Source organism: Hyperolius riggenbachi, chromosome 3, assembly GCF_040937935.1.
Source record: "Hyperolius riggenbachi isolate aHypRig1 chromosome 3, aHypRig1.pri, whole genome shotgun sequence".
NCBI lineage: Eukaryota > Metazoa > Chordata > Amphibia > Anura > Hyperoliidae > Hyperolius > Hyperolius riggenbachi.
The window spans coordinates 367,329,619-367,346,136 of NC_090648.1; the positions used below are offsets into that span (position 1 = coordinate 367,329,619).

The 16,518-nt window shown below is 43.8% G+C and overlaps 1 protein-coding gene across 1 annotated transcript in view; it reads left to right on the plus strand.

Moving 5' to 3' along the window:
• Positions 1-2,004: 2,004 nt before the first annotated feature.
• The window catches only part of UBTD2 (ubiquitin domain containing 2), a 113,248-nt gene continuing 98,734 nt past the window's right edge, over positions 2,005-16,518 (plus strand). Inside the window, exon 1 of the mRNA XM_068272882.1 lies at positions 2,005-2,175. Within this exon, the coding sequence (XP_068128983.1) occupies positions 2,106-2,175 (70 nt within the window). The 5' untranslated portion in view covers positions 2,005-2,105. The remainder of the gene's footprint in view (positions 2,176-16,518) is intronic.

The window sequence follows — 16,518 nt, forward strand, 5'->3', positions numbered from 1 at the left end:
TGAAGGCTGTGACTGGGGGCATGCGCATGCGTGCGTGTGACCGAACGCGGCTTTACATATGCATGCGCGGAGTCTTGCATTCTCATCTGCGCACGCGTGGCATGCGTACGTTGGCGCCAATCTGCTGTGCTCACAGTATAAAAGGCCAGTCACCCCCTGTAACAGGTGCTGCTCGTTCTGACAGCTAGTGTTGATTCCTGGTGACTGTCTGTCTGCTGACCAGCCCTGCTCTTCACCTGTTCTCCTGATCTCGACCCGGCCTGCCTGACTACTCTCAATCTGCTTCCCTCAATACTGACTACTCTTGCCTGCTGCCTGCCCTGAACCTTGCTTGGATACTGACTACTCTTGCCTGCCGCCTGCCCTGAACCTTGCCTGGATACTGACTACTCTTGCCTGCCACCTGCCCTGGACCTTGCCTGGATACTGACTACTCTTTCCTGCCGCCTGCCCTGAACCTTGCCTGGATACTGACCACATCTGAAAGCCGCCTACCCTGACCTTTGCAACTCGGAATCTCCTAACTAGGGTGTTGCCGTTCTCCAGACCACTTTGCCGGAGTTATCCTAGGTGTGACCTGGTAAACACTAGGCCGCAACAAGTCCATCATCCCTTGTGGGATGCTCTGGTGAACACCCATGGTCACTTAGATTCCACAAATGGGCAACACTCCGTCTCCAGGTGGAAAGGTCAGGATTTTCAAGGAGGGAATTCCTGAAAGGTCTCCCTCGGCCACGCACAATACAGTATAATAATATGATGAGTACACATAATGCAATTTCCCCTCCGATTGACAGGATCTGACAATTATTTCCAACATGTCCAATCTGCCCCTAAACGATCATACAATTCATATAATATAAAGCCTTATTTTGTTAAATTTATTTACACACTAAGCTGCATGGGGCAGGAGTGCATGCGCCATCCCACCCACATGCACATGTCATCCCATTATACGCCATTCAATTAGTGCCACAACCAATCCTGGAGGCCAATCACAGCAAGGCAGAAGGGGGCGTGTCCAGGGTGGACGGGCACACATAAATACAGTGGACGGGTTAGAAATTATTATTTTTATAGGTGTCTAAAATATTACAAAAGAAAAACTCAGTGGTGTAGCTAAGCAGCTGTGGGCCCCGATGCAAGTTTTACAATGGGCCCCCCCAAGCACTCTATGCATAACATTTGATACTAAAACCTGCTAACGGCAACTACAGTGTGAGAGGTGCAAGAAGGGGATGGGGAACAGTTTGTTAAAGATTACTATTCAAAGTATCTATAGAAGTGATTATTATGAGCACAGGACCAATAGAGAGTTAATACTGTAGTTGAGGGAGGGTTCTCAGGACCCCTCTGGCCCCCATGCGGTCGCTACCCCTGCAACCCCTATTGCTATGCTCTGGAGAAACTACTGAAGACAAAGGGTCAGGGGAAACTGGTCCATGAAATGGTACTGTCCTTCTAAAAAGACAACTGGAGGCTATCTATGTACCTAGATCTCAATTACCTATTCTCACAAAAAATGAGGGTGGAGTTTGGACTCTATAGTATGCTAAGTGCATGCCCATCATTTTAGGACTATAGAGAGCAATGTCAGTTATGTGTCCACTGATGCTATTCACAAAATAAAGGTATTTCCTTACAATTTTAAAAAGTTAAGCCTGTACTGGTGCTGGGAGGGAGGGGGGGTAGCAGTCATTACATTCATTTATTATTTTGCCTGTACAGACTAGACTTGAAAACTGATGAAATACACCAGCTGAGGTGGAATGAGCAGTGGTCTTGGCAGAAGTGAAAGCACATGCTGGGACCCATCCTTCCAACACATCCAATGGGAATAGTGGAAACACAGACAGGCACAGTTTCTGTTCAATAACTACAAGGGAATCAGAGCCGCCTGCGACGTCATCCACACAGCAGGAGGAGGCCGCTGCTACCGTCTCCATTCTGATGGGGAGTGGAGCTTCTGTGACGTCAGCTGCGCGCTCCCGAGCTCTTCTCCTTTGCCCTCCTCGTCCCAGCGCTCGGTGCCGCGCAGCGTGAGCGCGCCCGCCCGTGAGAAGGCTAGAGAGAGATAACGGCCGAGGCTGCCCCCGCCGGCACCCATGGGAGGGTGTGTGGGCACTCACCACGACTCCTCGGGTAGCCTGAACGAGAACTCGGACGGGACCGGAGGTGAGGAAGGAAGGATGGTGTGGAAGAGGAGGAGAGAAAGGGGGAGGAGGGGAGATAGAAAGGGATTCGCTGTTCTTTTGTCTGATACTGGCCCGGTGCAGATCATACCCCCCTGTAGGGATGCCAGGCACAACCAAGATGAGAGCAGCGAAGTGGTGATGGGAAGGGGTGAGGGGACCACATGGAGGGCAGCCCTGCTCTCTGCTCCCCTGCTGGCTGCCTGGCACACAAGTATAGCAGGCTTGGGGGGCACAGGTCAGCTTGGCATAGACATGGGGCATAGGCTGCTCTGTGGAATGGACTATGATCCATATTGAACACCTTTCTATTACACTCACATCCCACTTGGAAGGATGCTGACATGTACAGGTACAATGGAGAGCCACACACTGACAGTCTTTCTGATAGGATTACTGCCAACCAGTCACTTTACAGCTGGGGGCAACACAACTGCTACAGTGTATCAGTCATCACTTGCTACTTCATCTATTCATAAAATGTTACTTTAGTGTTGTTATACAGCTTGAACAATCATGCAATGAGAAAGTTGCATTGTTGCAAGTTTTAATTTGTAGCTTATACAAATGTAATTATGATAAACCTCTCAGGAGACACAAGTTGCAAATTACTATCTTATGGGCTTTAGGTTTCTTTATTTTTTTTTACACAGCAAGATGCACCTACTAATATCAGTGTTTGTCTTTGGCTGTCTTATGTAAATAAGATTTTCATGTCATCTCTATTTTTTTCCTTTTCATTTGTGTTCAGTATAGCAGTGCTTTATGTACACAATATACAAACTGTGTCATTAATATATATTACACTTGAAATTGGTAGAGCCAATTTCATCTTTTAATTAAAATATCACAACCCAATTTATATTGAATGAAATATTCCATATCATTTTCACCAGTGTTACAGTTTTTCCAAAAATGTTGGAGCTAGTCTAGTTTAGGGGACCTAGCAGGAAACCTCAGTATTCAGCTGTGATTGGGTGGACAGCACCCTCTCAAACTGCTAGTTTTCCAATAGGTTGTAGTAAACTACGCCCACACTATTTGCCCAGTCACAACGCTTTGTGCTGTAAGTGTGATTGGAGAGCTGTTGGAGGTTTCCTGCTGGGTACTCTAAAGTAGACTAGCTCCAAATGTTCATGGTCCTCACAGCTTTGGGTTAAAAAAAAAAAATCTCAGATCAGTTTATTTAGGTGCCTCGATCAGCAGACCTCTAATGAATGCTTGTGTTAATCTTCAGAGGTTTAGGGGGCACACAGTTGGTCATTTGGGCGCATGATGCAGTTAGTAGCCGATACGCTACTACATAGTATTAAATGGTTGTAGACAATTGGCTACAGCTATCGATCGTTTGGGCGCCAGATTTCTGAGTTAATGGTAGGCATTACTGGGGGCATGAAGGTTGGGCACATACGGTAGGGGTTAATGTAGGTCATTAGGTAGTGGGCACTCTTTTTAGGCACTTACGGGGAAAGGTTAGGGTTAGGCATTAGGTGTGGAGGTTAGAGATAGGCACGTAGGCTGAAGGGTTAAGGTGAGGACAAGCGCCGGGTAGTGCATAGTAACATTGGTAATATTCATTAACAATATTTTATTATTAGCAGCACCGCCCACAATACGCACTCAAAAAGACCTTACTGTATTTAACATTTTGGAGACCAGAGGAATCGCACACGCCTCCCTTGCCTTTAGACCTAGAACTTCTTGTTTATTCTCACACTCAAATGAATCTGTGCTCATCTCTCAGGGACATTAGACAAGGGCAGGTGCTGAAAAGGTGTGTCCCAATTCAATAACCTGTAAGAATATTTTGGAATGCACATGGTTGATATTGGTATGTCCTGTACATGTGCATTGGGCCCTCTACTTTTTGGCTCGATTGTGCTGCTCAGTATCACCCACATATAATCCAAAACCCAGAAATTTCAGATGTGAAATATGCAAGTTGACACTTGCAGTGGTTATGAGGGATTCATGGCCATAGAGTTTGCTTTTCTCCCCATATTGGGGGCAGAAGTTTGTGTGTTTTTTTTTTTTTGAGGGACCGTGAATGATGAAGGTATACTCTATAAGGGCTGGTTCACACTTACAGCCACAAAAATGCAGTAGCCTAGAGATTGCGATTTTTCGGCAATTGCACTTTGTGAGTTTGTTCGGGTCACAACAGACTTGTTGCGATTGCTCCAAAAATGCCTCATGGACGGTGTTTGCTATTTTATAAAAATTGCAATGCTACAGTCAGAACACTGCCTTTGAAATACATTGTCATAGCTCTTTGCCGATCGCTACTGATCAGCAAAGCGCTGGAGAAAAACAAAAATGCACTCCAGTGTGAACTATCCCTAAAACCCTTCGTACTATTATGTTCCTGCCAGCTGTGCATTCTAGCAAAGTTGGTTATGAAGGTAATTTTTGATTTGTTTTCAAGTACCATTAATTTCGCATTAAGGTTGTGATCATGTGGTCTCTGGTGTAAGGTCTTCCTTCACTTTACTTGATGCTGGAAGATGATCGATAGCAGTGCTACATTACTGGCTTATGACATTCATTCTTGAGTTGTACTGGTTGAGCCAGTGTTGGAGGGGTACCAATTGCTTACACACTATTCCATACATTCGACACAGAGTCCCCCTCCATCACTCACCTCAGTAATCTCCAGTGACAGTCCTGGAGAGTGGTACAGGAAAGTAGGTATTACGATGAGTACCTGTCTCTGTGCACATTGCATTTAGTATTCTTCTCCTGCTTGCCTTGCTTTAACAGTGGACACCTTTAACATCATTCTCCATTTCCTCTTGGGGTGACATGGCGATATGCAGTCATTGCTATGGAGGAAAAAAAAGGTTGTCCTGGTGATCACCCCTCCTGTAGGTGAGGGAATCTTGTTGACTTGTACACTCTTGTGAGGGCATATGGTGGCCAAACTGTATATGACTGGCTGTTGGCTTCTGGGATGAGTGTTTTGCAGTTGAATCTGTGTGTGTGTAAACTTTTGCCAGAGGCATCATGATTTTCTACTTCTTGCTGTGTCTTGCTTTTAGGCACAAATCACATGATTACAACTATGACTGAATCTAAAGGTATAAAATGAGTCAGGGATCACTTTCTTTGTAGTGTTTCAAGAAAACTCATCATCATCATGGGGATGACTGCCGAATCAAATGCCTTGAAAGTGCACACTTACTTGGCCAAATAAATTGATTTTGATGAATGCAAACACAATATACTTTTCATACTGATTTCTATCATATGATTGCAAAGTATAGATAATCCAGAAAATTCTTCCCACCAGGCAAAACGTGTCTGTAAATGCATGCTAAAATGCCAAAGAAATGGAAACAAACTCTTTAGTAAAAAATAATAATAATAATTTTAGAGAACAGATGTAAGGGCTTGTTCACACCTTGAGCGTTTTCGGATTTTTTTAAGCTCCGGCGATGTTTAAAATGGCCCTAAAAACGCTTGTGCAATAAATCCCTATGAGAGTGTTCACATATGAGCGGTTCGATTGCGATCCGCTTGCCCAAAGTGCTGCCTGTACCATTTTCGTGGTGACTTGGCTATAATGGAAGGTATAGGTAAATTGCAAAGCACTTGAAAAAGCGCTTTGTATAGCAATTACCCCAGCGCTTTCATGAATACATTGTATTTATTCATTTCCGGGGGAAAGTGTTCACTTTCTCACTGACGACCAGAAATGAAAAAGAAAATGTTACTGCAAAAGCGCTTATAAAAGCGTAGGGATAGACAATTTTAAAAATTGCTCAGCGCCTGAAGTAGCGCTGGCAATCAATTTATAATGTGAACATAGCCTTAGGCCCGGTTCACGTTAGCGTACCCTGTCCGGATCTGCCGGGCCGGATCCGGACCGTATACTGTATAAACGGAACGTACGACTCCGGACACTTTTCCAACATTTTTTTGGTCCGGCTCATCCGGCCGACGCACCTGGAGCGGAGCCTGACTGCACCATCCGGAATCAGAAAACCAATGGGAAACGGAAGCACAGAACACACTGGCTACAAACACCTGACGTTCTACCCCACTTCCTATGCGTATTCTAGCGGCAATTTTGGATGGGGACACAGTGACTTTTATCATGCTGGAGCTGTTGGCAGTATGTCGTAGGTGGAGGTGAGGCCTATACAGCGGAGGACCTGATTACACAGGTGCACCTTCTGCTGACCTCCCAGACCCCAAAAATTGTATTTATTTCTACTCTCTTTTTGCCAAACGGATCCGGATCGCATCCTGATGTACACCTGATGCAACCTGACCGGATCCGGATCGGAACCGTACGGTTCCGATCCAGTCAGGTCATCCGGTCCGTTTGGCAGAGAAACGCAAGTGTGAACGGGGCCTTAGTGTTGATGTACTTACTTTGACTCCTAGAATAAATTTGATAGGGTATTGGTATTTGTGCTGTTTGTCAAATAAGAAATACAGTAAACAAAGCTTTATTTTTCTGGTTGATGTGCAGATGGGGTAAGTTACATGTGGAAAAATTAGTATGCTAGTTTTGATGAGCAGCCTGAATTGTTTTGACACTGATATGAAAGAGCAACAGGGGAAATCCTGACCTTCTATAAGGCTGAGATTCTCTAAACTTTGTAAAGAGACATCTTGTTGTGTGACAGCTGTGTAGACCTCCTGCTGATCTTTGCTCCAGCACCACCCTGGTGTAACATCCTACATCTGTTCTTTGTCCTGTGCGCACTCAGGCTGCACTTCACTCTCTCACAGTATTGGGCCATCATCACAGTTGCTGCTTTCATCACTGAACTTGCCAATTTTACACCCAACTGTCCAGTATCATTAGGGGCAGATGGACAAGATTGTCATCATTCACAGGTTTCAAGAATCGGCCATTGTTGCCCTTAGTAGCACATGTCCACTGAGTAAGCTGCAACATTTTAGCTTATTTTTCAGTTAGAAACGGAGAAGCGTTAGGTGGTATAAAATATCTAGCCATGTAATGCATGAATGTCATTTTATCTTAAAGGACAACTGTAGTGAGAAGACTATAAAGGCTGCCATATTTATTTCCTTTTAAAGAGACTCTGTAACATCAAAAAGATCCCCTGGGGGGTACTCACCTCGGGTGGGGGAAGCCTCCGGATCCTAATGAGGCTTCCCACGCCGTCCTCTGTCCCACGGGGGTCTCGCTGCAGCCCTCCGAACAGCCGGCTTCAGACCCGACTGTCAGTTCAATATTTACCTTTGCAGGCTCCAGCGGGGGCGCTCTGACGGCTCTCGACTCCGAACTACACGGAAATACCCGATCTCAGTCGGGTCCGCTCTACTGCGCAGGCGCCGACGGCGAACGGGTAGAGCAGACCCGACGGCGAACGGGTATTTCCGTGTAGTTCGGAGCCGACAGCCGTCAGAGCGCCTGCGCAGGAGCCAGGAAGGTAAATATTGACGTCATCTTTCTCGGAGGGCTGCAGGGAGACCCCTGAGGGACGGAGGACGGCGTGGGAAGCCTCATTAGGATCCGGAGGCTTCCCCCACCCGAGGTGAGTACCCCCCAGGGGATCTTTTGACGTTACAAATCCTCTTTAGACAATACCAGTTGCCTGACAGCCCTGCTGATTGATTTTGTTGCTGTAGTGTCTGATTCTCACATCTGAAACAAGCATGCAGCTATTCCAATCTGGTCTGACAATAATGTCAGGAACACCTGAATTGCATATGCTTGTTCATGGTCTATAAAGTGTTAGAGGATCAGCAGGATAGCCAGGTAACTGGTATTGCTTAAAAGGAAATACATATGGCAGCCTCCATATCTCTCATGCTTCATTTGTCCTTTTAAAGGATACCCAAGGTTAACTGACCAATACAAATACAGGCTACAGGCATGTATGGGCAGGAGTCCGCATGCTATCCCTCCCCCCATTCACTGCTGTCCCCCTCCCTTCCTGACTGTGTAAAAGGCCTTGTAAGTCTTCCAAGTTACACAGTATTGTACAAGTGCTCCCACTGCCAGGTGTACCCTGCACATGCACAATGTGAGTCTTTACGTATTGTGCATGCACAGAGCGCTCCTGGCCACGGAAGCACGATCAAGGACATGTGCCATCAGACCAGCGCTTGTGCAGTAGTGTGCAACTCTGCAGACTTGCGGGAGCTTTTATACAGGAATGGAGGGAGACAGCAGTGAATGGGGGAAGCAGAGGACATAAGGACTCCTGCCTTAACATGCCTGTAGCTAGTATCTGTACAAGTCTGTTCACCTCGGGTATCCTTTAAGGATAAACACTAGTTTATTACTAATCTCTGTTCACCTAAAGACTATTTCTGGGATTTTTATTCTTGTATTATTTCTGACTCGTATGTTCTGTACAGACTGGGTGCCCTTAACCCTCTCATACTCATTTAACCCCCTCATACTCATAAGGTCCTCAAATTTAAGGGGTCACATGACCCTACCTCTGAACAAACTGTATCCAGCTTCTTCCCACAGCAGCCTGAGGTGCAGTCCTGGTGGTGTTCCTACTCAAGGCCAATATTTATTGCTACAGCAGCTGTCCCTCTGCTAGTCAGGACTGCTCATATTTCTGCTGTCTCTGGCCTTTGTTTTTGTCTGAAAGTAATGTCATCTGTGTAAAAATCACAGTTCCCCTATGTCACAGTTCTGGAAAGCAGCCATTACATGGCTACATAGTATCCTGTTTTGTCACAGGGAGCTGCATCTAGGAAGGGGGATAGGGGCTGGGGTGTGTTGGCTGCTGTTTGCTTTTCAGGATCAGAGCAGCTGTCACATCAGCCAGTCAGATAATTTCAAACCGTTTTATTGTCTCCGGTCTATAAATCTGAGTGAATCCTTCTGCACAGCCGGAGTGGAGAGCAGTGCAGCTCCATGTCTGTGCAATCCTGTGATAAGTATATCTGGTCAATTGGATGTACCGGTGAGTCATTCCAGCTTGCAAGTAAGTCCTTCTTATTTTTATTGCCCAATGCCAGGCTGCATACAATTTACATTAAATTTGCATGCAAGTAGGAATTATTGCATGTAATTGACCATCACTAGTGATAAGGCTCTGGGTGAGGGTGAAAGTACATTTATATTGGCCATTTCAGTAGCTGTAATAGAAAACCTCATAGGGAAATTCCGTTAATGAGATTGGGTGGACAGCACCCTCTGACTGCTAGGTTTCAGATAGGTTGTAGTAAACTACACCTACACTATTCGGCCAATCACAACACTTCATGCTGTTGACGGTGCTGTGATAGAAGAGTTTCCAATGAGGTTTCCCGCTTGGTCCCCTAAACTAGACTAGTGGTGGGAAGTTTTCACATGCTATGTTCACACACTAGATTTTTCTTGCCTGAAACAATCAATCATAGTATTGTGGGGAAAATCTGGTATGAGTACAGATATGCCCCATACAACTCGTCCAATAGCTGTTTTGGTTCCTGCTCCAAGGTGCTGTCAGACGCCTGCTGCTCATTGTTCCTCTTCTCGAATTCAGAGAACAGGATGGATTGCATAGCATGAAGGCAAGCAGCACATATGTGCTCTGTTATGAAAAATATTTTTTGGTGACATTTTATCACAGGTATATACACAGCTTTTGAGCTTGTTCACACATGTAGCCGTCCTGAGCAATACACACTATTCAGCATTGCATTTATGGGTGCTGCAGCATGATTTTACAAGTAAAAGGGGTCCAACAATCCTGCATAACTAATCATCTTCTGTAGTACATTGCTGGTACAAGATTACCATACAGTCATATACTAATCAATACTTCTCATTTTTTATGATGACCCTGTGCCTTTTATAAAACGCATATGTAAAGTAAGGATATGAGCAATTCTTGTTGTAGCAATGTTGCTATGGATGCTTTAGTTCTAGTAACTTCCTCCTTTGCTTTGGGAGCAATAGTGTGTTTTTTGTGTAGTTTTGTGTGGGGTGGGGCGTTTAACGTCTTGTATTTTGTTTGGTGACAACTGCACTGCAAAGTAAAGTACTATCTCATCCATTCTGAGACAGTGTATCCCTGGACATAGTTCAGTAGGTAAGATAAGATGTATTACAGTATATTTGGAGATCTACTGTATATGCATGGCTTTTAGGGATATTCAGATGCTAGTAATTCCAAGTTGATGCTAATTTTATTCAAATATGCAGTTGTGGCATTTATTTGGTCCATTTTCAAGATGCTTACATTTGCATAAAATGTATATTGACTCTTAAGGTGCCCATACATCAGACGCTGTATGGGCAGATCGACCAAGAGACAGATCTCTCTCTGATCGAATCTGATCGGAGAGAGATCTGTTGCCTGCCCATATACTGTAAGCTGATTCCCGATCAATTTCTGCATGAAAACTCTCGGGAATAGGCTTTGTGACGCCGCCCCTGACGCTTTCTCCCCTCATGGGAAATGTGCCCTATGAAGTATACTTTACCTGTTGGTGTTCTCCACTGGCTCTGTGCTCCATCCACAAACATGAGCCCCATGTGCTTGCCAGCATAACGGTTGCGCCTGTGACGTCACACGCACCCATGCTTGTACTTCTCGGACAGCACGCTATCACTTGACAAAGAACGGTTAATCCGTTTGAAACGGCGTCTGTCCGTTGTGTGGGCAGATTGGGCTGCAATGAAGACGTAACCTATGTCTGAGGGGACCTTCATCCATCGGTATGCAGCAAAGAGCTATTACTACAACTGAGCTATAGTTACATTCTGGAAGTTTCTGGATGTCATGGCGATGTTTTGTTCACAGGTAATATTATTACAAGCTGCGCCCACTAAATTTACTCCGCACACTGTATTGAAGGTATATATGTATAAAAAACTAAGAGTGTTCGCTGTCTGTCAAGTCCCTCTTCTCATAACATGCCACCTGTAAAATCAAGCAAAACTGCACATAGTGTATTACTGTTACAATAACATGATTAAACACCCAAAAAGTGCCAAAGTGCTCCATCAGTGCTCCACTGCAAGTGCCAATAATCCACGATATACCCTTAAGAATTGCACGCTCACCAAATTCAAACCACCTCAAATCCAGGTGGATCTAGAGCTTAGGCTTAACAACCAACGACTCAGCAGCAGTTGAAATACAAGGGTTTTAATCCAATACCAAGGTCCAGCTGCAACAGATAGGGCTGTATAATGTCAGTGAGCAACACACACAAAAAAAACATCTGGAAAACATTAGCTCTCAAAAGAGCTGTTGAGGGGTGCTATTTTAGCAATTACAATCAGCCAGGAGCAAGCCAAGAGCCTAACTAATCCTTCCCTAGGAGAACAAGTCTGCAGCAGCTGTCCCTAGCCTGTCTCTAGCAGGCACTCGTGTCCAAAGGCAAAGTAATTGAGAGAGAAAAATTAAGGTAGTTGTGGTCAGCTTGTCATTCATCTGTGATGGGGCAGAGGATCGGGCATACCTGTTCATACACCTGATTGACAGTCAAAAACAATTGTTCTGGTTATCAAGTGTTTCAACTGCCTGCAGGTACCCGTACTCCCATTGAGGTTTGCCTTCATAAAGCAAACCTGTGACTGGGATGGAGGGGGAGGGGGGGGGGTGGATTGTAATACTATATACACCTTGAGTCCACTGCTGCAACCGCCTGGGATACTCTTCTTTTTTGTGGTTGAATATGTTCAGAATTTCTATTCCCAAACTACCATAGGTCATGCCGGAAGCAACTGTACTCATCACACCCACTTACAATTGTCTTTCTTCCTTGCTCTAATGTAAGTGTTATAAAACAATGTTTCCAGAGAGCCAACCACATTTCAAATCATGTTTGTCAGATGATGAACATGACAATTGTAATCAATTGTATAATTTGTACTGCCATTTGCAGGCATAGTTAAGGTCGGGAAAAGGCCTGTTTTCTTCAGTCAGTGTGTAAAAGGCTTTGGTAAAAGGACTGGCCTTCAAACCATGCAGCTTTTAAATTAGGCTGTGGCTACTCCGAGTGCAAAATAAAGCAAAGGACGGTACATCTGTAAGATGCAAGAACATGGCAGGTCTGGGATAAAGGGAAGAATCTTACATCAATGGCAATAGAAACAAGAATTCCTATACATCACATACTAAAAACAATATTACGAGATATATGGTAGATGGAGATATATACAGAAGAATGTAAAAAGTTGCATTTCTCTGTGGTTTTTGCACTGCCTCTTGTCACTGGCACTCTGTTCTGGAGTGCTACCCTTATATATTAACAGGAGAGAAGGCTCTGGACAGCATAGAGCCTTCCCATTATTGTAGCAATTTGCTCTGCTGCAGCTATTCGACCCACTGAGTTGAAGAGCTCTTCGGAAGTAGTCCTGTTTATGAGTGGTTCAGAAGACAAGCTCTTTCCTAATGGGCATGTGCATTCTGGATTCACTCATGGCGAGTAGGGATGCACTCATCCTCCAAACTACTCAGCAGTTCGAAAAGCTACACCAGAACACAGCACTGAACAGTGAGCTGAACGGAGGTACAGAAAGACTGTAGTTTATTTGATCACTTCAGGTTTGCACAGTTAGTAACGTCTGAAAAACAAAAGGATTTAAAAGGAATAATTACTAATGTTGTTCCTGGTTAATGCACAATCCATTGACTCCTCATGGGGTTTTCCTTTGACATGCATGCTGGTAAACCCAGGAACAGGAAATGAGGGAAAGCAATAAAGACAGGACTGAAATCTCTTTACTGTTTCCCCTCTACAACAAAAGGCTTTGTTTCATGCTGAGTCTGTTTAAGAGATTTACCTTCTTTCAAACAGGAAGTCTGAGACATTCCTACATATAGGCACAAAGAGAACCATAAAATCCCATAAATAATAAACGTGCAATAATAATCCCTTTCCACAATACCCAAGCGAAACCATGATTTTCCTGGAGTTTGAATTTAATCCGTTGAATCAGATGGATTTACATTTAGGTCTTTGACTAACGTTCAGTGGAATTGTGGAAAGATTGATGAAGAACTAAAGGTGGCCATGCAGCAGGTGACTTGGTAGCCAATTGACATTCCGATTCACTTACCATGACCAAATTGGATGCGTCCAATTTCGGGCCAAAATTGGTTGCAAGTATCGATCGGACATGCTGTAAGGTGTCAGGCTGACGTGCTCTATTGGGTGGGCACTGGTAACTGCATGCAACGTCTGGACGAGCAACGAAAGCGACAAAACCCCACCTCAAATACACACGCCCCCACATAGTTGCAGGTGTAACCTGGACACGTGTGACATCACACACGTGCCCACATAAGCCATGTGTACCTCTTAGCACCTTGTTTTGTCTGGAATGAGAGCAATTTTATTTTTTAGTTTAGGTAATCATTCTATGAATCTATTAGGGAAGGTGTGTGTCCGTGTGTGTGTCCGTGTGTGTGTCCGTGTGTGTGTCCGTGTGTGTGTCCGTGTGTGTGTGTCCGTGTGTCCGTGTGTGTGACCGTGTGTGTGTGTGACCCTGAAAGCTTTGTTTTACTAATCAATGAGAATGCATCATCAGATGTATATAAAAAAAAAAATGTGAGTCTGAAGTAGGGATTCAATGAGACATAACTACTTCCTAGCCTTGAGAGCAATTCATCAAATATTCGTTTTTTTTCCTCTTTGAATCACAGTACAATAAACACAAATTACTTTCTCAGCTAAAACATACATATACAAAATACACTTGAAGATGACATACAATAGCAAAATAATGAATGCAGCTACTGGAAATGTCACAGCTACATGACCATGCTTACGGTGTCATTATAACTGATGTGTCTGTAGATAAAAAAAACAAACAATATTAATCCGTCTTTTGGCTCACTTTACTTCAAGTTCATTTTATTTTGTTCAGCTAAACTTTTAACTTTCGACTCAAAATCACATGTTCTTTAAAACCACTAACTACCAACGTGCAGACATAAGTATGCAGCATTTCCCCTCCCTGGGAATTCTGTGTTGCTGCGGATGATGCGGATGATGAACTCAGTGACCGGCTCAATATAATTTCTTCTCTGTAATAATTGTGAACATTTGTGGAGACTTTGTAGTCTAGAGAATACTGAAAAACTGCTCCTGTCTTACAGGGCAGGTAAAAAACAACAAAAAAAAACACCTTTGTTGCAGTCAGTTTGGATAATGGTGCAGAGAGGAGCATCCCGCCCTAGGTAGGTAGATGAGGGATCGTTTGAGGGTTTAAAGCAGACCTGAACTCAGAAGAACTTCCTCTTTGCTCTAAAAGATAAGCAACAGCATAATAGCCCTAGGTATATAGGGGTTTTAATAGGAACAGCATCAGTCTTTATTGTTCAATAGTGCAAAACCTTCTTGATTGCAGTAGTGAAATGTAGACAGTTCATACAAAGATCCCCTATACAGAACCTTAAGCTGCCTGACACTTGTTTCATGGCCAAAAGCAGCTTCCTCAGAGGCACGAATGTATAGCTATCAGTGTAAAAACCAGAGTAAAGAGACTGCAATCTAAGATGCTGAGTGTCCAAGAATAGCACAGAGATGTGCTATCCGCAGTGATCGACTGGAAAGTGCAGAAACGTTTTGGGGTGGAACAATACTGACATATTTTATTTTAAGTTAATTAACAGCATAATAACCTTTAAAGAAAAAACATTTCTTTGTTGCAGCTGATACAAATCCTGTAATAAATCTGCAGTGTGTCTACTTCCTGCTTTCATGTAAGCAGACATAGGGTTAACCTCCTGTGCTTACAAATTAGCTGCTCTGCGAGGCAGACAGCTGGCACAGCTCATAGATCAAATTACAGTTGTGATTAGTCACAAATGAGCTGGTATTAGACACGCTCTTCTCTCTAAATACATACAGGGTGCATTGCTCTGTTTTTCTTCTGTCCTGTGCAATAGTTCAGGTCTGTTTTAAACTTTTACTGATGAGTTGTGGGGAAGGTGTTGACGAGCATAACATTAGATACAGTTGCTCTATTACTAGACAGCTGCTTAAAATATTCAGCCACTAACAATGGAGCACACATTCTCTGTTGCAGTTTATGCTCTGCCAGGCAGTGTAATACCTTTTGACCAAATTCTTGCACTCAGTTGACTACCAAGCAAGGACTTGCCTGTGTCATATATACAAACATTTCATTTATGGATTGTTGAAGTACTTCTGTAAGAAACAAAAGTTAATTTATTTTGTAATGTTTCTCTTTGATCATCTACACCATAATATATCTTATGACTTGAACAAGCCAAACACTCCTGTTACCGATAGGCCTGTGAGCCACATGTTGCTTGCATTTACCTTTGATGCTGCATAGTACAACTACTTAACATGTGGACATGTATATGTTATAATTAAGCTTTCATAGGTATGACGCAATAAAGCCTTGCTCAAAAAGAAATTCCTGGCAGTGTGTACAATTAGGACACCAGCTTTGAACACCAGCAGTTTAGCTCCAATATTTCATACCTTGGTCAGGTAATATCCTGTTCCTGATCAGGATCATCTTGCTTGCGCCATTTCTGTTGTTTGCATTAACACCCGTAGGCTTATAAAAACTCCTGTGGATAGAAAAGGTTTTGCTCACTTTACTCTTAAGAGTCCCGATGCTCTCCAGTTATTTAATTATTTTAGTATTTATATAGCGCCGACGTATTACGCAGTGCTGTACAGAGTATATTGTCTTATCCTTAACTGTCCCTCAGAGGAGATCACAATCTAATCCCTACCATAGTCATATGTCTATGTATGTGTTGTGTAGTGCATGTATCATAGTCTAGGGCTAATTTAGGGAGGAGCCAATTAACTTATCTGTATGTGGGAGGAAACCAGAGTGCCTGGAGGAAACCCACACAGACACTGGGACAACATACAAACTCCTTGCAGATGTCGACCTAGCTGGGATTCGTACCAGGGACCCAGGGCCGCAAGGCGGGAGCGATAACCACTATGCCACCGTGCTTCCCATATCGCCATTATCGCCATTGTTGCTATTTTCACAGCTGTTAAGCTGCCACCTTCTTGAAGGCAGTTGTTGGGGAGTGACCTCTTCAGCAGGCCACTGCTTCACTGCATTTCTGGTCGCATAACTTTGCTTCCCATAGCTCCTGGTAGGTACATGGATAGACATCTTGGAGTTTAGTAGCTATTCTCAACAGCCGCCATAGTGCTAGGAAGACGCTTTACATTTCTGAAGATGCTGACTGACTACAAGTGAGATTTGCAAGGGTGAGGGGTGAGCATCCCCTATTCTATCCAGTCTAAAGGCGGCCACCCACCATACAATTTTTTAAATAACTGTTCAATTTAAGAATTGTAATACATTTTTCTGACTGATTGTAACATTTAAAAAATCTGACCAATGTACCACACACCTATGTTAAATTTTTCCCCAATT